Raw genomic sequence first — 22,154 nt, 5'->3', positions numbered from 1 at the left:
ACATGTCCATCCTGGATGGAGTAATACACAATCTCTTATCTTATATGGGGGATTGGGACTCAAAAAGACATGTCATCCCCTACATCTGTGAATGTTGGCCCTCTGTTTTCATTACCTTTACTAATATGCTGTCATCCTCCCATTCTGTCTGTCTGTGCTCCTCAGGACCAGAAGCCCCCAGTGATCTCTCTCCAGAAGCTGATCGTCAGAGAGGTAGCCAATGAGGAGAGAGGGATGTTTCTGATCAGTGCGTCGGCCGCAGGGCCAGAGATGTACGAGGTCCACACTTCCTCCAAGGAAGAACGCAACACCTGGATGAGACTAATCAGAGAGGCAGTAGAGAGGTCAGTCAGGGGAGGGAGGGGTGTGGGAGTGTATGGGTCGGGGGTCTCTCTCTAGCTCTCTTTCTCTCTCTCTCTCTCTCTCTCTCTCTCTCTCTCTCTCTCTCTCTCTCTCTCTCTCTCTCTCTCTCTCTCTCTCTCTCTCTCTCTCTGTGTGCCTAAAACTGTCTGTCCAGCTGTCCAGAGGAAGAGGAGGAGAACACTAACGAGTCAGAAGAGGAGAGAAGAACAGCTGAGGCCAGAGTCCAGAAGATACACAAACTACAGGGTATTTATATCCATAACCTAAATATAGCTTGTCTGTCATATTCCCTTTACTTCTATATCTGTTGGTGACTGGCATTACCGCTGCTACTGCGATTTTCCAGTGTGATTTCTGAGTGTTGATTATGATTTATCGAATGTATGTGGTGTTATTGTATCAGAGCCTGAGATATTGTGTGTTGATTGTGATTTATTGAATGTATGTGTTGTTATTCTGTCAGAGCCTGAGATATTGTGTGTTGATTGTGTATTACTACTGTGATGTATTTCTGTTTTGTTGTTGTGTCAGAGAACCTGTACAGTCAGGAACATCAAATCTGATTCAGTCTGTAGGAGAAGCTACAGATATATTAATGATAGTTTATTAATTTTGTTTAACCTTTATTTAAGCAGGAAGTCATACTAAGACCACGGTCTCTTTTGCAGAAGAGCCCTGCATGAACACATCAATAAACAGCAATTACACTATACATGTCTATATACACATGTCAATTACAGAACACATGAAAAGCAGACACACAACACGAAAAGCAAAACACAATCATACGAAACAAACATATTACTCCACCAACTTCAAGGACTTTTGGAGATCATTCCACATGAGAGGCAAACAAAACTAAAATCAGATGAACCTAACTCAGTGGAGATTGAATTGATCTCCAGGGTAGGACATTAATGTGTTATCTACCAGAGAGCCTGTCCAGTCCGGACAATCAGATCTGTTCTAGTCTGTTTATTCATGATTAATGACTTTATTCATGATAGTTTATTAATGATAGTGTATTAATGTGTTATCTACCAGAGACCCTATCCAGTCAGGATTATCAGATATGCTCCAGTCTGGAGGAGAAGCTACAGATCTATGCTGAACTGTCTGCCCTGAGGGGTGAGGCCCAGGAACCACACCCTGAGCCACACCTACTGGTCCAGCCAAACCCAGAGGAGGTGCCCCAGGCTGCAGTACTGCTTACTGCCGCGCTCAGAGAGGGTGAGACGATTTACCTCACTATAAGACTCACTGACCATCGTTAGCTTCTTGAACATGTTGTCCATTTCCTGTTGTAGAGTGTCCAATGTCTTACTCTGTCTGTCTGTCTGTCTGTGGGTATTTCCCCCCCCCCCCTCTCTCTCCAGCTGAGAACCTGAGGACCACTCTGTCCTCCAGGACCTGTTCTCCCTCCAGCCTCTGCAGCCCTCACAGGGACCCCCTGTCTAACCCTGTGTCCTCAGCCAACCCTCCTACCCCCATGGACACCCCCACAGACGGCGAAGCCTCACATGGGGACCCTGAAACCAGGGACGGGGAGTGGTCAGCCTCCCAGGCCCTCGTACTGCAGTCCCTGACTCAACCCCACACTGGGGACACTAATAATATCAACCTTAAGGTAGGTCTCCTATGCGGGGTTGTTTTAGCTATATACCATAGATATTGTAGCGAATTCCGGGCTAACCCGACAGGGCTTCAACCCTGGTCTCTGTGACTGTCAGTCCAACACCGTAGCCATCACACCAAGAGGTTCAAATACCAATGGGCTTTGCAGTTGGAGCCATAGGCTTGTTGTAGTCTTGAGCTGCTGAAGTGTGTACTACGTTCAGTGTTCATTTTGGCCTTGACTTCTCACCTTCCTCCTTCGCTTCTCATGGTGGCTCAACAATCCCAACAGTTGTTTGAATAATTTAACACCATCTATTAGAATTACATTTCAGCCTTAATGTGATAAATTATTAATATCTTAATAATACAGGAGAAAGTCCATTTAGCTTTCAAAGGTACCATCTCATTAAAAATAGATGTAGAGAATTATATCCCAATTTCCTCAGACACGTTTGTGCTATCGTTAGCATCTTAATGTGTGCCCTGGCTGTGAGGTAAAGAACTGTGATAAGAAAAATAAGTATTGACTGGAAGCTGTGAGGTAACCGAGTGGGTATACACACACTATCAGACCACAAGGTGGTGCTATATGTACACTATCACATAGACTCCTCAGACAAATGGACTCTACTTAGAAAATGTGCCTTGTGATGAGAGGAGACTATACTGCAGTCTCACCATTACATGGAACCATGACTGGAGTGTAATGCTGGAGGAAGCCAATAGCGTCCTATGCAGGTTCGGCCATCTAGGAGAGTGCAACATATTACCGATGTAGGATTGTAATTTGATCACCCTGTTGCATGAGAATTTGTAGTGTAAGGTTTAAAAAGGCTTCTGAAGTTTGTATGTTCAACTTTTAAATGTCATACTTTATTTTCTCTTACGAAAAATGTATCAACTCCATTAGTTATAATACACATAATAATTGACATTTCCTGTTGCTGTAGGATTATTTTCCTGCTCTAGCAAGCTGTCTCAAATTAAGATCCTACATCTGTAGGAGAGTGAAACTCAACATTCTCACTCACTAACACTGAAGTACTAGAACCATTCCATTTATTTGTATACCGTTTTTTATCGAGGGTTCTTATAGAGGGAATGTTATTTGTGCAAGGATGAAGTCATGAGAAGATCCTCATAAAGTGAGATGAAAGCCTGACTATTAGCTACTGTTTATCATGTGTTAACTGTGGTTGTATTCCTCAATAACAGGTGTCACACAGTGTCCAAAGCTTGACCCAGTTACTCTATAGTCTACAGGTGAGCTCATCCCTATGGGAGGTGCATCACACACACAGACACACATGCACGCACGCACACGCACGCACGCGCACGCCACGCACACCACACACACACACACACACACACACACACACACACACACACACACACACACACACACACACACACACACACACACACACACACACACACACACACACAACACACACACACACACACACACACACACACACACACACACACACACACAAGCACCACCCTGTGTATCTCATCTCAACCACTAATTCCATTCGACACACAGACCCAGTGTCTTCTCAGCAGGAACAAATATATCCTGTTTTAGTGCCACATTCAGGTTAATCAAGATTAAGTCTTATGTGTGTGTGTGTGTGTTGTGTGTGTGTGTGGTGTGTGTTGTGTGTGTGTGGTGTGGTGTGGTGTGTGTGTGTGTGTGTTGTTGTGTGGTGTGTGTGTTGTGTGTGTGTGTGTGTGTGGTGTGTGGTATGTGCCCGCACGTGCGTCCATGCGTGTGTGGATGTATTGCCTGGCTGCACCACAGCTTCTGTAAACAGAGATCCAACAATCAGCTGGATTTGTCTGAAGCAGTGAAGCGCCAGACAGCCAGGCAGTAAGCTGCTGGAGAGAGGAACCCAAGTATCCATTCCTTAGTGGAGAGAGACCAGAGAGAGAAAGACTTTTCTCCTGCTCTGCACAGGGAGCATTTGATGTGTTGATGTAGATGGAGTCTATTCTGTTTGGTGTGTGCACAGATATGTGTTTGTGTTAGTAATGTGAAGCCGTGTGTGTTTGCGGTTTGTGGAGGCCCTACTGTACATAGTGACATTTCTTGTATATTGGTATTGTTTCGTATGCAGTCTATACATGTGTTCTAGGCCTGCTTGGCCTAACAGTATGTAGATCAGCCTTAAAGTACCAGTGAGTATTTGGTTTGCCGTTGACTGTCACAATGTCGACTGACCCATTTTTGGGTATTCAAATCACCTGCCTTCTATTGCCCCCATTAACCTTGGCTTGGAGCCACACATGGCGATCAACGGTTTGCCCAGTGTGGAACCCCATTTGCATGACTGCCGCGTTGCATCCCAGTCAGTCAGAAGCAGCCAGCCAGCCATTTGGCCAGCTACACAGCCAGTCAATGAGTCAATCAGTCAGTCAGTCAGCCATCCAGCCAGCTAGTCAGTCAGTCAGCCATCACCCGGCAAACCAGACAATAAGTCAGCCATCAGCCATCCAGCCCGGCCAACCAGTCAGCCAACCAGCTAGTAGTTAGTCAGCAGCCAGCCAGCTAGTCATTCAGCCATCCAGCCGACCAACCAGTCAGTCAGCCAGCCAGCCAGCCAGCCAGGTAGTCAGCTAGTCAGACAGACAGCAAGTCAATGAGTTAGTCAGTTAGTCAGTCATGAGAGTCAGTCAGTCAGCCATCCAGCCAGCTAGTCAATCAGTCAGCCATCCAGCTGGCCAACCAGTCAGTCAGCCATCCAGCCAGCTAGTCAATCAGTCAGCCATCCAGCTGGCCAACCAGTCAGTCGCAATCCAGCCAGCTAGTCAATCAGTCAGCCATCCAGCTGGCCAACCAGTCAAAATCAGTCAACCATCCAGCCGGATAACCAGTCAGTCAGCCATCCAGCCGGCCAACCAGTCAGTCAGCCAGCCAGCCAGCCAGCCAAGTAGTCAGATAGTCAGCCAGCCAGCTAGTCAATGAGTTAGTCAGTCAGTCAGTCAGCCATTCAGCCAGCCAGTCAGTCAGTCACGCTATCGTCACATATTTGTTTCCTCTCTGCAGGCGGCGGTAACCATCCAAGACAGTTTCTACGAGGTTCAGAAGTTCCTCCTCCATGAGAGTGACCGCCACTCCCCCCGCTCTCCGAGACCACACACCCCATGTCTCCGTGGCAACGCTCTGCAGGAGCAGGAGAAGCAGCGTAACCTGGAGAAGCGCCGTGAGGAGGTGGCGGCAGCGGTACGGCTGCAGGGCAGGCTGCACCAGGTAGGATGAGTTAGATTAATCAATGATTTGATTAATCAATTTAGGGCGACCTTATCGATTCCAAAATAAGGGAATCACATTATCGAAAATGGCAAATTTAACTGATATTTTATGTGTAGCGTTTTTTCTCCCCACAGTAAATAAGTAAGCATACACTACCGTTCAAAAGTTTGGGGTCACTTAGAAATGTCCTTGTTCTTGAAAGAAAAGCTAAAACAAATTTGTCCGTTAAAATAAAATAAAATAGATCAGAAATACAGTGTAGACATTGTTAATGTTGCAAATGACTGTTGTAGCTGGAAACGGCTATCTACATAGGCGTACAGAGGCCCATTATCAGCAACCATCACTCCTGTGTTCCAATGGCACATTGTGTTAGCTAATCCAAGTTTAGCATTTTAAAAGGCTAGTTAGAAAACCCTTTTGTAATTATGTTAGCACAGCTGAAAACTGTTGTTCTGATTAAAGAAGCAATAAAACTGCTTTCTTTAGACTAGTTGAGTATCTTGAGCATCAGCATTTGTGGGTTCGATTACAGGCTCAAAATGGACAGAAACAAAGACCTTTCTTCTGAAACTCGTCAGTCTATTCTTGTTCTGAGATATGAAGGCTATTCCATGCGAGAAATTACCAAGAAACTGAAGATCTCGTACAACGATGTGTACTACTCCCTTCACAGAACAGTGCAAACTGGCTCTAACCACAATAGAAAGAGAAGTGGGAGGCCCCGGTGCACAACTGAGCAAGAGGACAAGTACATTAGAGTGTATAGTTTGAGAAACAGACGCCTCACAAGTCCTCAACTGGCAGCTTCATTAAATAGTACCCGCAAAACCTCAGTCTCAACATCAACAGTGAAGAGGCGACTCTGGGATGCTGGCCTTCTAGGCATAATCTTTTTTGCTTTTCTTTCAAAAACAAGGACATTTCTAAGTGACCCCAAACTTTTGAACGGTAGTGTATATCTACTATGCACACTCACCTCTTATTGTACTTTGCCAGGATTTATTAGTTTAAAAAATATATTTTTATTAAATGATTTATCGCAGCCCAAGCAACCATCAACTAATGGATTCTGTTGAACCTTTCCCTACCTCCAGGAGAGACAGCGGTGGGAGAGGGAGTGCCAGGCACGCCACAGCCAACAGGGGGAGCTGGAGAGCAGACTGGAGGAGAGGGAGAGACAGTGCCACCTGGAGGCTGAGAGGCTGAAACAGGAGCGGGAAGAGCTGGAGGAGCAGCTGGGGGAGTACCAGCAGAGCCTGGAGAGGCTGAGAGAGAGTCAGATGAATGTGGAGAAGGAGAGGGAGAGGCTGGAGACCCAACAGAACCTGCTGCAGAGCTGGAGACACAGCCGACAGAGGAGCCTGCCTGTCATGGTCATACCGCTGGACCGCTGTCATCAGGTGTGTGTGAGGGGGGTGAGTGGGTTCTCACAGAAGGCCTCCTAGCCTGTAGCTAATACTCACTGCATGAGTGTGAATGAGAGATGCTGAGAGTAAATATACTATAAGGGTGTGTATAGCAGGTGGGCATTTATTGTCATGAATCTTGCCCTGGAGGCAGCTCTGCAGAGTGGTCACAAGCTGGCACAGCCACAAAGTCATAAAATCTGATTATAAACTACAGGAGGTTGGTGGCACATTAATTGTGGAGGACGGGCTCATGGTAATGACTGGAGCGGAATCAGTTGAATAGTATCAAATATATCAAACACATGGTTTCCAGGTTTTTAATGCCATTCCATTTGCTCAGTTCCGGCCATTATTATCAGCAGCCTACTGTGTTTTAAACCTTAACCTTAGCCCTAACCTTAACCACACAGCTAACCATAATGCCTAACCCTAACCTTAAAGTAGAACTGACAGCATTTTAGCAAATGAAATCTTATTAAAATCTGTCCACATACACCCCCAGGAAGAATATGACACTTAAAAAATAAAAAATCTGATATGGTCATTTTCACGTTTTCATATATTCTTAGAATGTTTGAGAATTACGTATACTATGGCATTTGTGAAAATTCTACAGCAATAGAGTGGCGGGAAAGCGACCGAGAGTTTGGACAATTAATAGACACTGCAGTAAATTCAATCTAATAAAAACATCTGTCTCGTCCTAGACCTGAGTCTACACAGACCGGTGAGCTATAGCCAATCAGAGCTACAGTAGGCCTTTATACAAACAAGCCATTTTCCACACGGGCCTGCCATCATTCACTTTGAACTGGACTGTGTGTTTACAGGTAGTAGCAACAGCGCGACTTTAGATCATTAGAACACATTTGCCAAAAGCCACAAAATACACCTGAATGGATTTCTGCAAGTATGGAAATACCACGGGAGTCCTCTTACATTTGGGAACTTTACAGTTCTATTGATCAAACATCCATGAAGAGGTAGACTTTCTCTCTCTCAGTTATGCACATCAACAACAACAAGATCAACAACTAATGCTAGCCAGAGCAAGATGAGCCAAAATCTAACGAAGGAACATTAGAGAAACCCTCTCAAACCTTTTCAGCTAGTTGGCCGTCAAAATTGCACTGATAAACAGTGGGGAATTGTAGCCTACTCGTCCTTTTTTAGCTTGCCTGCCAATGTATGCATGTCCCAACCAAGCACCCAATCTAACTGGCTAAAGTTAGCTAGCTTGCTACTTCCAGACACAAATGAGAGAACACCTCAATCTGACCATTTTACTCGCCGTAGCAGAGCTGGTAAGGTTGTTTACATGTTATCTAGAGTGTTCGTGACTAACTATTACTTTTTTGCCTACATTTACTGACACCGGCATATTCAGTGGGTGTTGCGCGTTCGTAAATTCAGCACTTATTTTGTGCTCTGGCACACTCAGAGTATATAGCCAGAGTGAATTTGTAAAGGCAAGAGATATGCTAACTGGATAACAGTCATTCAAGTTATTGCTAGCTAACCAAATGACACCTGCATCTCTAGATGTGTATAGCCACCGAAAAACGATATGAGTCACTCACTTTCTCCTGCAATGGCATGACATCCTCCTAGCAGCTAGCTAGCTGGCTAACGTTAGGCTCCATGTTTTTAGCTTGCTACATAAATAGATATGCTAGCCTATTAGCCCTGTTATGACTGACTTGTGATCATTGCCCTTGCTAGTTTGATTGTATTGACATTCCCAGTCTTAGTTACATTCATCTGTTTTTGTCCAAAATATTGAGTCATTGAAACTGAAACAGTGCATCCTGAATGGAGGCAGCAAACAATGCACCAGGCCAGCTGTGATTTACAACCTGATAGCTATATTTTTGGGACTACCAAGAAATGTATTGGTGAATTATATTGACCATTAATTTAACTGCATCCATCTATTCTGCCAACATAGGCTTAGTGTACATCATGGACTGTTGAGTCAAATAGAACCTATTTTTAAAACCTCTTATGAAGTTTTTATTTTTTTAAATGTAACCTTTAGTTAACTAGGCAAGTCAGTTAAGAACAAATTCTTATTTACAATTATTATTCTTATTTACAAACCCGGACGATGCTGGGCCAATTGGGCGCTGCCCTTTGGGACTCCCAATCACGGCCGGTTGGGATACAGCCTGGATTCCCAAACTGGGACATTTTTATTTTTTGCTGATATTATGATTGTCTGTTTGTTTCATATCTGCAAAGTAGTTTAAACACTGTCAGTTCCACTTTAAAAAACACATTTGTTTTCATACGTTTTTACGATATAGCCAATTTTGACTTTGCAGCTGGCCCATCTAGAGGAAATCACTCAGTTCTCCCTCCAGGGCAAGATTCATGACAATAAACGTCAACCTGCCTGTGCATATGTGTGTGTGAACCAAGGTCATGTTTCTCCCTGGGTTAGAAGTTCATTATTGAGAAGTGCCTCTCTCTCCCAGGACAAAGTGTAGCCAGCAGCCAAAGCTACGGTGGCCCACTCAGTCACACAGTGCAGCTCCATCCAGGCCCTTGATATACGACCTGTGGTAATGAGAGCAATTTCAGCGTCATCTGTCTCAACGCTCAGCAACTCCGCTCGCTAATAAACAACTTCATGATTGATGATAATTAAAACGCAGAGAATAAAAGCTCCAGCGACAAAATAATTAAAAGCATGCGAACGCCGCAAACCAATCAATCCTCTCCAAAAGACTTTAATTATTCATATCGACACTTTGTTTGAAAAGCGAGTGGAGCGGGCCTGCAGTGAAATATGCCCCCAAGCTGAGAAAAGAGAGAGAGAGAGAGAGAGAGAGAGAGAGAGAGAGAGAGAGAGAGAGAGAGAGAGAGAGAGAGAGAGAGAGAGAGAGAGAGAGAGAGAGAGAGAGAGAGAGAGAGAGAGAGAGAGAGAGAGAGAGAGAGAGAGAGAGAGAGAGAGAGAGAGAGAGAGAGAGAGAGATATTTTGAGATATTTTGGCAGCCAAATATGTGTCCCCCTGCCACAACCTGAGGGACAGCCAGTGAAAAGTGCAAAGTAATGTCGATAATATTTCCCGTTTTGTCTTTCATACCATGTCATGTGTCTTCTCAGTCATGTTGACACTGGTCTACTACCATTGCTTTAATGTATTGTTGTTCTGATTAATATTGTTGCTGTAGTTGTTGTTAATGGTAATCCCAGGTCCACTACTACTATTATTATTGCTTTTGGTCCCACCATTTATTTATATATAAATATATATATATTTTTTATATATAAATATATATTTTTATTTTTTTCGATATGTATACTTTGACAATGTAAGTAATAATGAACTTGCCATGTCAATAAAGTCAATAGAATTGAATTGAGAGGGAGAGAGAGAGAGGGAGAGAGATAGTATAAATAGAACAGTGTTCCTATACTCTGCCCTCTGCCTGCCTCTCTACAGGACCTTATGGGGAGGGTGTATGTTAAAACCAACGACCTCATGAATGTAGACCATTTACCCCCTGGCCTAGGTCTCCGTGGGGTTGAGCTTGTGTTGTGAGGTTCAGCAGGTGGGATGATTCAACCTGTATATAGTGGAATGGGAGGGGGGTCTCATATGTGCCTCACTCTCCTCCTCTTTCTCTCTCATCTACGTACTTCTCTTCTGTATGCTATGTCCAGCCCAGGTAAGATGTTATCCTACCCCATTGATTTCATCTGTGTCAAAGCTGATCAGCGTTTCCCTGCTGATCAGTATGGATGTAGTGTTTAGTGTTACCCTGCTAACATTTAGCCCCAGGCAGAGGGTCAGGGGGTCAGAGACAGATCCTGTGTCCTCTGTCAGATCCTCTTTAATGAGAAGGTCTTTCTGGCAGGAGGATGGGCTTTAAAGCACCTTGCCAAGCAGAGGTAGCCCAGCTCCACTGCAGCAGTGATCTTTTTTGTTAATTAGAGGAAATATAATATGAATTGGCATACTTCACACTGAAAATATGGATTACAACTCTCAAATAATATTTTTGATGACAATTCAATTTTTTTGGCCATGGATTAGCTGAATAAACCATTATTGTAAATAGCCACTGTGGCTACTTGACTATGTCTGATACGTAGCAATGGTTATACTGTTGCCCATAGCTAACTCTTGTCTTAGTGTTATGGTTTCTCTGTATGTTTACGTTAATGCTCTTGTCATGGTCGTCCTTCATGCTCAGTGTTCTGTTAACGTGGCATTCTGTCTATGTTCTTCTCCCATAGGACTCACTTCCTGGCCAGCCTGGAGGCCATCTTGACAACGGCGGCTCAGTTTTTGTCAACGAGGCTGCGGTCACCACGGCAATGGGGCTCAACAACCGCCATGTGCACCACCACCTGCAGCAGCAGCAGAGAGGGGGGTCCCTGGGGTACGGAGATGACCCTCGAGCCCACAACAGCCTGAACACCCTAATGGCCCGCTCCAGCCACGGACAGACACTCCAACTCCACCCTGACACACACACACCCCAGGACTGGGCGGGGGTCACCGGTGTCACCGGGTACCTCTACACACCCACAGGGGGACAGGGCTCTGAGCAGAAACCCAACGGTAAGACCCAGTTCCACACCCACAGGGGGACAGGGCTCTGAGCAGAAACCCAAGCGGTAAAGACCTCAGTTCCAGACTCTCAGGGGGACAGGGCTCTGAAGCAGAAACCAAACGGTAAGACGCCAGTTCAGGACTCTCAGGGGGACAGGGCTCTGAGCAGAAACCCAACGGTAAGACCAGTTCCAGACTCTCAGGGGGAACAGGCTCTGAGGCAGAACCCAACGGTAAGACCCAGTTCCAGACTCTCAGGGGGACAGGGCTCTGAGCAGAAACCCAACGGTAAGACCCAGTTCCAGACTCTCAGGGGGACAAGGCTCTGAGGAGAAACCCAGCAATAAGACTCAGCTCCAGAGAGTTGTGTGAATCCATCTCTGTTACAGAGATTGTGTTTATTCTCTAATCCTAAATACAAGATGATTCCGGCTTTCTCGGCTGAATTTGATTGATAACGCACAGCATGATTTGATGGGATCTGACATTGACTGAGTAAATACCATACAACTAAATGTGACATCAGCAATATGACAGGCTCTTTTTCTCCCCCTCTCTCTCCTTCTCGCTCTCTCTTTATTTGATACCTCATGATATCATGAGGCCTAGCTGCTACCTGTGAGAAAGTAAACACAGCCTCTGTACCCACCACACACACACCTCCCATTCTTCTCAAGGCTGTTCCTGTTTCGAAGCGATGTGAGGCCTTGCTTGTACTTCTTTCCCAGTTAATCAGTGTCCCCAGACAAAAATCCCCCCACCTCAACCCCCCCACCCCACCACCATCTACACCAGCCTAGTCTGGCCCTTCTCGCCTAGGAGAGAGAAAAATAATCGGTGTGTTCTCTATCTATTGAGCGCCGGGGGCCGGGTCAACAGCGTGTGAATCACAGCTCAGAGCCCATGGCTGACGGATTGGAGCATCGATCTGAAAAATCTTTACAACACTCATTACAGCACGACTTGTCATCAGAGGAGCAGGGGATAGAGGGATAGAGGGGAGGGAGCGATGAGAGATGCACATATTCATCTGTATTTCACTGCTCATGTGTTAGCCGACGTCTGTTTGCGTCTATACGTCTCACAGGTTTCAACTGTTATACCTCACTGGTTTAATATACATACATGCACACTGATCTGAACCGGAAATATTACAGGCTACGATGAGGGTCACTTGTTGAATATACACTAGAATGGATGCTTCTATTTGAATAGCCTGTTTAATGGATATCTCTATAGTAACTATCAGTGATACAGGCTGCTGAATTGTTTACTGTTATGCGACCGGAGCACGATCTCTCTCTATCGATCGACTTATTACCTTCTCCTGTTATTCACCACACGTGAGCCACCGTAGAATCACAGTCTCTTGTTAACAAGACAGAGAGGTGGATACTCTGCACAGATGGGTGGATACCCCCACCCACCACAGGGCCAGATCTTACCTGACATATTGCCAAAAATGTACCCCTCTGTGGTCCCAGACAGGCCCCATAATTCACTGCTCCTGTCCTGTTAGAGGTATATGTTGTATGATAGGTCAGCAGGATTCACAGATGGATTACGTCCCAAATGGCAACCTATTCCCTATTTAGTACACTACTTTTGACAAGGGCCCATATGGGTCTAGTCAAAAGTAGTGCACTTTAAAGGGGGTAGGGTTCCATTTGGGATGCAAATGTTGACTTCCCTCTCAGGGGGTTGATTTCCCTCCAAACTCCAACATTATATCTCACCTTCCTACGTTCTATGGATCTCTATTCACAATACATCATTCATTACTATTTAATGCACTGCATTTGGCGGTATAGATTACTAGTGCATTCTGGGTCTGTACACGATCACATGTTACAGAACTCTCATATTCCACACTAGAATAGTATCCAGGAAATCAATATCTCACCTTCAAAAACAAAACGTATTTGATCTAAAAAATCCTCCATATCTTGCTCAGAGCTATCAGAAGTCTGATTTCTCTACCTCACATCCAAGTGAGGACGGTTCTTCCCCCTTACACAGGGCCTTTGAGATTGTTCACTCTCTCAGGATTTCCATAATGTTCTCCTGCACAATGATAATGGAAAAAATGGAAGGATTGAAATTTTATCCAATGAATCCAACAGATTTTCCCATCTCGCCTAGCTGTTGAATAACTGTGGCCTTTTGAAAATAACAACTACTGTAAATATTGAACAGTAAACCAACCAGAATATTGTGCTGCTTCTGAAAATGAATAAGGGATGAAAACTATGAAGATCAGTGCTCACTATGATGGTATAGTGAGTTACTCTACTGGACACATAGAAATATCATTAGTTTGAAGATTATCCTGACTATCTGACCTTTTGACATTACACTTGGTGTTAAAGTCATCCTATTGGATTTTATCTTACTGATTTGAACAGTAATTGCATTTTGAAAATGGTCTCCATTTCTTGTGCCTTCAGATCAGTCTGACCTAAGTCCCTGTGAGGAGTCTTTGTACTGAGGCTTTATAGTACAGACCCATCTATCAGAGCCCAGTTAAAGGTCTAAGACCCTGGCTAACAGTGACACACACACACACACACACACACACACACACAACACACTAGTGGTTAGCTAACAAGGAGCTCACTAATTAATGAAACAGATTCCAACACATTCCTGGTGGGAACAAAATGAGGCGATGATCTATTACCACAGACCGTTACAGACCCTTACATCCACGTATCTATTACACAGACCCTTACAGACCCTTACATCCACAGTATCTATTACAGAGACCTTAAAGACCTTACAGCCACACATCTATTGACACAGACCTTTACAGCCACCATGATCTATTACCACAGACCCTTACAGACCCTTACAAACACATTATCTATTACCACAGACCCTTACAGCCACACCATCTGTTGACACAGACCCTCACAGACCCTTACAGACCTCCAAAACCTGAAAGCCACATCATCTATTACCAGAGACCCTTACAGACCCTTACAGCCACAGTATCTATTACTACAGACCCTGACAGAACCTTACAGCCACATGATCTATTACCACAGACCCTTACAGACCTTACAGCCACAGTATCTATTGACACAGACCTCACAGACCTGAAAGCCACATTGTCATTCACAGACCTTTACGGCCACATTGTCTATTACCACAGACCATTACAGAACCTTACAGCCACATGATCTATTACCAAGACCCTTACAGACCCTTACAGCGACAGTATCTATTACCACAGACCCTTACATCCAGAGTATCTATTCAACAGACCCTTACAGACCCTTACATCATAGTTCTATTACCACAGACCTACAGACCCTTAACTCTACAGTATCTATTACCACAGACCCTTACAGACCCTTACAGCCACAACATCTATTACCACAGACCTTTACAGCCACATTGTCTATTACCACAGACCCTTACAGACCCTTACAGCCACACCATCTATTGACACAGACCCTCACAGACCTCACAGACCTTACAGCCACATTGTCTATTACCACGACCCTTACAGCCACACCATCTATTGACACAGACCTTTCAGCCACTTTATCTATTACCACAGACCCTTACATCCACAGTATCTATTACACAGACCCTTACAGACCCTTACAGCCACATTATCTTTTATCACAGACCCTTACAGACCCTTACGCCACACCATCTGTTGACACAGACCCTCACAGACCCTCACAAACCTGAAAGCCACATTGTCAATTACCACAGACCTTGACATCTACATTATCTTTTACCACAGACCTCACAGCCACATCATCTATTACAACAGACCATTACAGACCTTTACAGCCACATGATCTATTACCACAGACCCTTACAGACCCTTACAGCCACACCATCTATTGACACAGACCCTCACAGACCCTGAAAGCCACATTGTCTATTACCACAGACCTTTACGGCCACCCATCTATTACCACAGACCCTTACAGCCACATCATTATTACCACAGACCCTGACAGAACCTTACAGCCACAGTATCTATTACCACAGACCCTTCAGAACCTTACAGCCAATATCTATTACACAGACCCTTACAGCCACATCATCTATTACCAAGACCCTTACAGACCCTTACAGCCACAGTATCTATTGACACAGACCCTCCAGACCCTGAAAGCCACATTGTCTATTACCACAGACCTTTACGGCCACATTGTCTATTACACAGACCATTACAGAACCTTACAGCCACATGATCTATTACCACAGACCCTTACAGAATCTTACAGCCACAGTATCTATTACCACAGACCCTTACATCCAGAGTATCTATCACAGACCCTTACAGACCTTACATCCATAGTATCTATTACCACAGACCCTTACAGACCCTTACATCCACAGTATCTATTACCACAGACCTTACATCTAGAGTATCTATTACCACAGACCCTTACAGACCCTTACAGCCACAACATCTATTACACAGACCTTTCCAGCCACATTATCTATTACCACAGACCCTTACAGAACCTTACAGCCACACCATCTATTGACACAGACCCTCACAGACCCTTACAGACCCTCACAGACCCTTAGAGCCACATTGTCTATTACCACAGACCCTTACAGCCACACCATCTATTGACAGACCCTCACAGACCCTTACAGCCCTCACAGACCTTACATCCACATGATCTATTACCACAGACCCTTACAGCCACACCATCCATTACACAGACCTCACAGACCTTCACGAACCCTTACAGACCCTTACAGACACATGATCTATTACCACACGACCCTTACAGACCCTTACAGACACATGATCTATTCACAGACACTTACAGCCACACCATCTGTTGACACAGACCCTCACAGACCCTCAAAACCCTGAAAGCCACATTGTCAATTACCACAGACCTTGACATCTACATTATCTTTTACCACAGACCCTCACAGCCACATCATCTATTACCACAGACCTTTACAGCAACATTGTATATTACAACAGACCATTACAGACCTTTACAGCCACATGATCTATTTATTACAGCCACATGATCTATTACCACAGACCCTTACAGACACTTACAGCCACATTGTCTATTACCACAGACCTTTACAGAACCTTACAGCCACAGTATCTATTACCACAGACCATTACAGAACCTTACAGCCATAGTATCTATTACCACAGACCCTTACATCCACAGTATCTATTACCACAGACCCTTACATCCAGAGTATCTATTACCACAGACCCTTACAGACCCTTACATCCACAGTATCTATTACCACAGACCCTTACAGACCCTTACATCTACAGTATCTATTACCACAGACCCTTACAGACCCTTACAGCCACAACATCTATTGACACAGACCTTTACAGCCACATGATCTATTACCACAGACCCTTACAGCCACACCATCTATTACCACAGACCCTTACATCCACAGTATCTATTACCTCAGACCCTTGCAGACACTTACAGCCACATTATCTATTACTACAGACCCTTACAGACCCTTACAGCCACACCATATTTTGACACAGACCCTCACAGACCCTTACAGACCCTCACAGACCCTTACAGCCACGTTGTCTATTACCACAAACCTTTACAGCCACATTATATTTTACCACAGACCCTTAAAGCCACATTGTCTGTTACCACAGACCCTTACAAAACCTTACAGCCACATTGTCTATTACCACAGACCCTTACAGAACCTTACAGCCACGTTATCTGTTACCACAGACCCTTACAGCAACATTGTCTATTACCACAGACTCTTACAGCCACATTCTCTATTACCACAGATTCTTACAGCCACATTCTCTATGACCACAGACCCTTACAGCCACATAATCTATTACCACAGCCACACCATATATTTCCACAGACCTTTACAGACCCTTACAGCCACATTATATTTTACCACAGACGCATACAGACCTTTACAGCCACATTATCTATTACCACAGACCATTACAGACCCTTACAGTCACACCATATATTGACACAGACCCTCACAGAACCTCATAGACCCTTACAGACCCTCACAGACCCTTACAGATGCTCACAGCCCCTCACATCCCCTTACAGACCCTCACAGACCCTTACAGTACATCCACTCTACTGCTATTCAGTATCCACCCACTGACCCAAACACACCCCACTCTGGTCTGATGGTCCCCCTTTACTCACTCCATGGCCATGGCTATGCACCTGTCCTACGCACACACACACACTTTCTTGTGCACGTACATGCATACATTCACATATGCACACACGCATATATGCATATATTCACACAGGCACACTCAGAAACGCACACACACACCCTCCTTCCTCCTCCTGAGGGTCCCGTCTGGGCGTGCAGGTGTCCATCTATCCTAATGACAGTGACAAAATGACAACAGTCAGTTAAACTCTTTAAAGTCAAAGAGCAAAGAGAAGTTACTGATGGCTAAACTGAGCATGTTATTCATTGACTCTCTTGTACTGGGAGGAAACAGCACACTACTGCTTGCAGCTGTGGTGCTTGACGTACGACACACACACACACACACACACACACACACACACACACACACACACAACCACATTAACACAACACACAACACACACACACACCACACACACACACACACACACACACACACACGAGCTGCAGAGGTTGATGTAAACTCAGCAAAAAAAGAAACGACCCTCCACCTCTAAATCGATTCCGCTCCAGAGTACAGGCCTCAGTGTAACGCTCATTCCTTCGAAGATAAACGTGAATCCGACCATCACCCCTGGTGAGACAAAACCGCGACTGTCAGTGAAGAGCCCTTTTTGCCAGTCCTGTCTGGTCCAGAGACGGTGGGTTTGTGCCCATAGGCGACGTTGTTGCCGGTGTAGGGTGAGGACCTGCCTTACAACAGGCCTGCAAGCCCTCAGTTCAGCCTCTCTCAGCCTACTGCGGACAGTCTGAGCACTGATGGAGGGATTGTGCGTTCCTGGTGTAACTCGGGCAGTTGTGTTGCCATCCTGTACCTGTCCTGCAGGTGTGATGTTCGGATGTACCGATCCTGTGCAGGTGTTGTTACACGTGGTCTGCCACTGCGAGGACGATCAGCTGTCTGTCCTGTCTCCCTGTAGCGCTGTCTTAGGCGTCTCACAGTACGGACATTTCAATTTATGCCCTGGCCACATCTGCAGTCCTCATGTCTCCTTGCAGCATGCCTAAGACATGTTCACGCAGATGAGCAGGGACCCTGGGCATCTTTCTTTTGGTGTTTTTTCAGAGTCAGTAGAAATGCCTCTTTAGTGTCCTAAGTTTCATAGCTGTGACCTCATAGCTGTTAATTGGTTAGTGTCTTAACGACTGTTCCACAGGTGCATGTTCATTAAATGTTTATGGTTCATTGAACACGCATGAAACAGTGTTTAAACCCTTTACAATGAAGATCTGTGAAGTTACTTTGATTTTTGCGAATTATCGTTGTAAGACAGGGTCCTGAAAAAGGGAAGTTTCTTTTTTTGCTGTTAAAGAGCAGATGGATGAACTCATTATAGTGGGCAGTCAGCCAGGTCCATCCTGATGGTTATTTATCTACCTGTTATTATATCATTCTGTGTCTGTGGTTGTTTATCTATCTGGGTTATTATATCATACTGTGTCTAATGGTTGTTATCTATCTGGGGTTATTATATCATACTGTGTCTAATGGTTGTTTATCTATCTGGGGTTATTATATCATACTGTGTCTAATGGTTGTTTATCTATCTGGGGTTATTATATCATACTGTGTCTAATGGTTGTTTATCTATCTGGGGTATTTATATCATACTGTGTCTGATGGTTATTTATCTACCTGATGTTATTATATCATATTGTGTCTGTGGATGTTTTATATATCTGGGGTTATTATATCATATTGTGTCTGTGGTTGTTTATCTACCTGGGGTTATTATATCATACTGTGTCTGATGGTTGTTTATCTACCTGATGTTATTATATCATATTGTGTCTGTGGTTGTTTAATATCTGGGGTTATTATATCATACTGTGTCTGATGGTTATTTATCTACCTGGGGCTACTATATCATACTGTCTGTGGTTATTTATCTACCTGGGGTTATTATATCATACTGTGTCTGTCGTTATTTATCTACCTGGGGTTATTATATCATACTGTGTCTGTAGTTATTTATCTACCTGGGGTTATTATATCACACCGTGTCTGTAGTTATTTATCTACCTGGGGTTATTATATCATACTGTGTATGATGGTTATCTACCTGGGGTTATTATATCATACTGTGTCTGTAGTTATTTATCTACCTGGGGTTATTATATCATACTGCGTTCTATTATTTTAGTTTCTCTCCCGTTCGGCTTCTCTTTCTCCATCTCTTCATCCTTCCCTTCTCTTCTCTGGCTCTTGGTGTTTCATTTAAAATGGTGATTGTTCATGTCTGTGAGAGAGAGTTCATTCTGGTTGTTGGTTTAGTGTACTGTGATTATGAACATCTATGTTTTAATATTGATGCATATAAACGTCATGCATTTATACCCATACAGATATAAACACACACCACAATGTGAGGGAGACGTGGTCGTCGATGGCAACAGCGGCTGGACAATATCAGGGTGTACCCCCACATGGAGATCCCCAACTGGACCTGTCCTTCTTGGTTCCCCTGGAGACGGAGAGTGGGGATGGGGAGGACGTGGGAGAGGAGAACATTGTGTATCTCTGAGGCTGAACCCCCTGAGTCAAAACCAGGACTTAAATCTGGAATCCTTAATGGTGAAACTGCCACGTCCGTTTGAGATATTACAACAACAAAGAAGTTACTGCAAACAACAAACACGTTTTTTCCCCCTTGGACATCATTATAATCACAGATTTAACAGGATTATATAAAGGTTCCGAATCCAAGATTGGACAGTAAATATCTAGGCCTATTGTATATCAACAAGGTTTAAAGAAGTAACAGGACTGGCACATACAGAAATCTCTCATGCTTTGTCTCTCTGCCCCGCCACGTCTGTGCCAGGTACCCTCCATATGTGTCGCCAAGTGTTGTCAATGAGAGACACTTTTATAGTGCTACATGTTTATGTGTCCATATGTGCAGTGTGTGTGTGTGTAACTTCATCCTCTGTGTGTGTGTGTGTGTGTGTGTGTGTGTAACTTCATCTCTGTGTGTGGTGTGTGTGTTGTGTGTGTGTGTGTGTGTGTGTGTGTGTGTGTGTGTGTGTGTGTGTGTGTGTCTCTGTCTCTGTCTCTGTCTCTGTCTCTGTTGAGAGTTCAACCCCAGGGCTGCCATCGGGCCTGTGTGCCTGAGGCCCTCCAATGACAGTTACCCTGACCAACCCTGCTGCCTGCCTTCCCCCTCTCTCCTCACCCCTGTATCAGTCTCAATCTCTCTGTATCCCTGCCCCACACTGCCCTAAGTCTGCTTCAGTCTACCTCTCGTTTTCTCCCTTGTCCTCTAAGCCCAATCTCTCCAGGACTATTTATTAGGCTCTCCCAGAATGAAATGCTGAGGAGAGTCTTCTGTGTTACCGCAGGCGGAAAGAGCGAGAGCAGAGAGGGGCTGGTATCACTGTAGAATCAGGCTGAATCTGTCCAGTTGCTCTGTGGCTGATTGTCTGGCCAGGAAATAAACAGCTGCTCGCCCATTCATCAGACAAGCTCTATTTAGAAGGTGAGCGGGACACTGCAAACACATTAGTCATGAAGGATGAGGTGAAGCACCATGGTCAGAAGGGATTTGGTCCCTTGGTTTCTCAGAGTGTCTGGCTACGCCTGGACAGCATCATTTGTTTTTATCCGAAGGACTTTTTATTGTTTTGAAAGAGTGTAAAGGTATTGTGGTTTTAGGAATGATGTTGTGACTGTAGCAGTCTATCAATACAATATAGGACACTGCACTACTCTGCCTATATAAAGTACATATTTTATTAGGGTCAAACGCATATAGTGGTCAAAAACCATAGGACAGAACATTTCTACACTTTCAATGACCTTTGCTTTTAAAAAAGGTTTTAAGTATCCAATCAGGGACAGTGCACTGTACATGTGAAGCATACCAAATATGGCCACATCTCTTATGCATGATAAAACAATTTTTTTACATCGTTTCATAGATTTTAATGTTGAAATATTCCTTACAAGGCACATATTTCATAGCACATGATTTATTCCAGTGTGTGTTCAGTTACTTTAAGATTTTGTCTAATGTAAAGTTACCTTACTAATGCATGTGTAGTAATAGTAGCTGGATAGTCAGCCTGGTATCAGTTTATATCAGTGGAGGCTCCATAGAGGAGGAAGGGGAGGACTATCCTCAGTGAATTTCATAAAAATAAAAATAGTGAAACATTGAAAAAGTTATCCTTTTTATATAAAACTATACTAAATCTATTCACGTCACCAAATAGTTGATTAAAACACACTGTTTTTCTATATAGGTCTACAGTAGCCTCAACAGCACTCAGTAGGGTATCACCATAGAGTAGCCATAGGACAGCTAGTTTCCGTCCTCTGGGTACATTGTTTTATTTATTATTTTTGTATTTTATTATTTTACACTTATTTTACCAGGTAAGTTGACTGAGAACACGTTCTCATTTACAGCTACAACCTGGGGAATAGTTACAGGGGAGAGGAATTACACCAATACAAAACTTATAGACTTACACAGTAATAATGACAACTTCTGGAGAACGTCCTCCAATCTATTAAAGCTCTTGCAGCATGAACTGACATGTTGTCCACCCAATCAAAGGATCAGAGAATGAATCTAGCATAAGCTACAGCTAGCTAGCACAGCAGTGTATAAATTGTGGTGAGTAGTTGACTCAAAGAGAAAGACAATAGCTGACCAGTTTTTAACAAATGAATTTCTTCAAAAATGAAGGAGAAGCAAGAGAGGGAGAGAGCTATATATTTCTCGTTGTAATTTTTTCACT

At 44.1% G+C, this 22,154-nt stretch overlaps 1 protein-coding gene across 1 annotated transcript in view; it reads left to right on the top strand.

Annotated features, from left to right (window-relative positions):
- LOC111961816 (rho guanine nucleotide exchange factor 28-like) overlaps positions 1–20,371 on the top strand; it is a 156,934-nt gene extending 136,563 nt beyond the window's left edge. Inside the window, exons 32-40 of the mRNA XM_023984368.2 lie at positions 166–344; positions 518–609; positions 1,408–1,593; positions 1,740–1,990; positions 3,196–3,243; positions 5,030–5,233; positions 6,334–6,639; positions 10,895–11,222; positions 19,755–20,371. Coding sequence (XP_023840136.2) covers positions 166–344; positions 518–609; positions 1,408–1,593; positions 1,740–1,990; positions 3,196–3,243; positions 5,030–5,233; positions 6,334–6,639; positions 10,895–11,222; positions 19,755–19,933 — 1,773 coding nt within the window. The 3' untranslated portion in view covers positions 19,934–20,371. The remainder of the gene's footprint in view (positions 1–165; positions 345–517; positions 610–1,407; positions 1,594–1,739; positions 1,991–3,195; positions 3,244–5,029; positions 5,234–6,333; positions 6,640–10,894; positions 11,223–19,754) is intronic.
- The last annotated feature ends 1,783 nt before the right edge of the window (positions 20,372–22,154 follow it).

The sequence above is a fragment of the Salvelinus sp. IW2-2015 genome, linkage group LG4q.1:29 (assembly GCF_002910315.2).
Source record: "Salvelinus sp. IW2-2015 linkage group LG4q.1:29, ASM291031v2, whole genome shotgun sequence".
Classification (NCBI taxonomy): domain Eukaryota; kingdom Metazoa; phylum Chordata; class Actinopteri; order Salmoniformes; family Salmonidae; genus Salvelinus; species Salvelinus sp. IW2-2015.
Note: the sequence above shows the minus strand (reverse complement) of the source record. Positions and strands in the feature narration are given on the sequence as shown.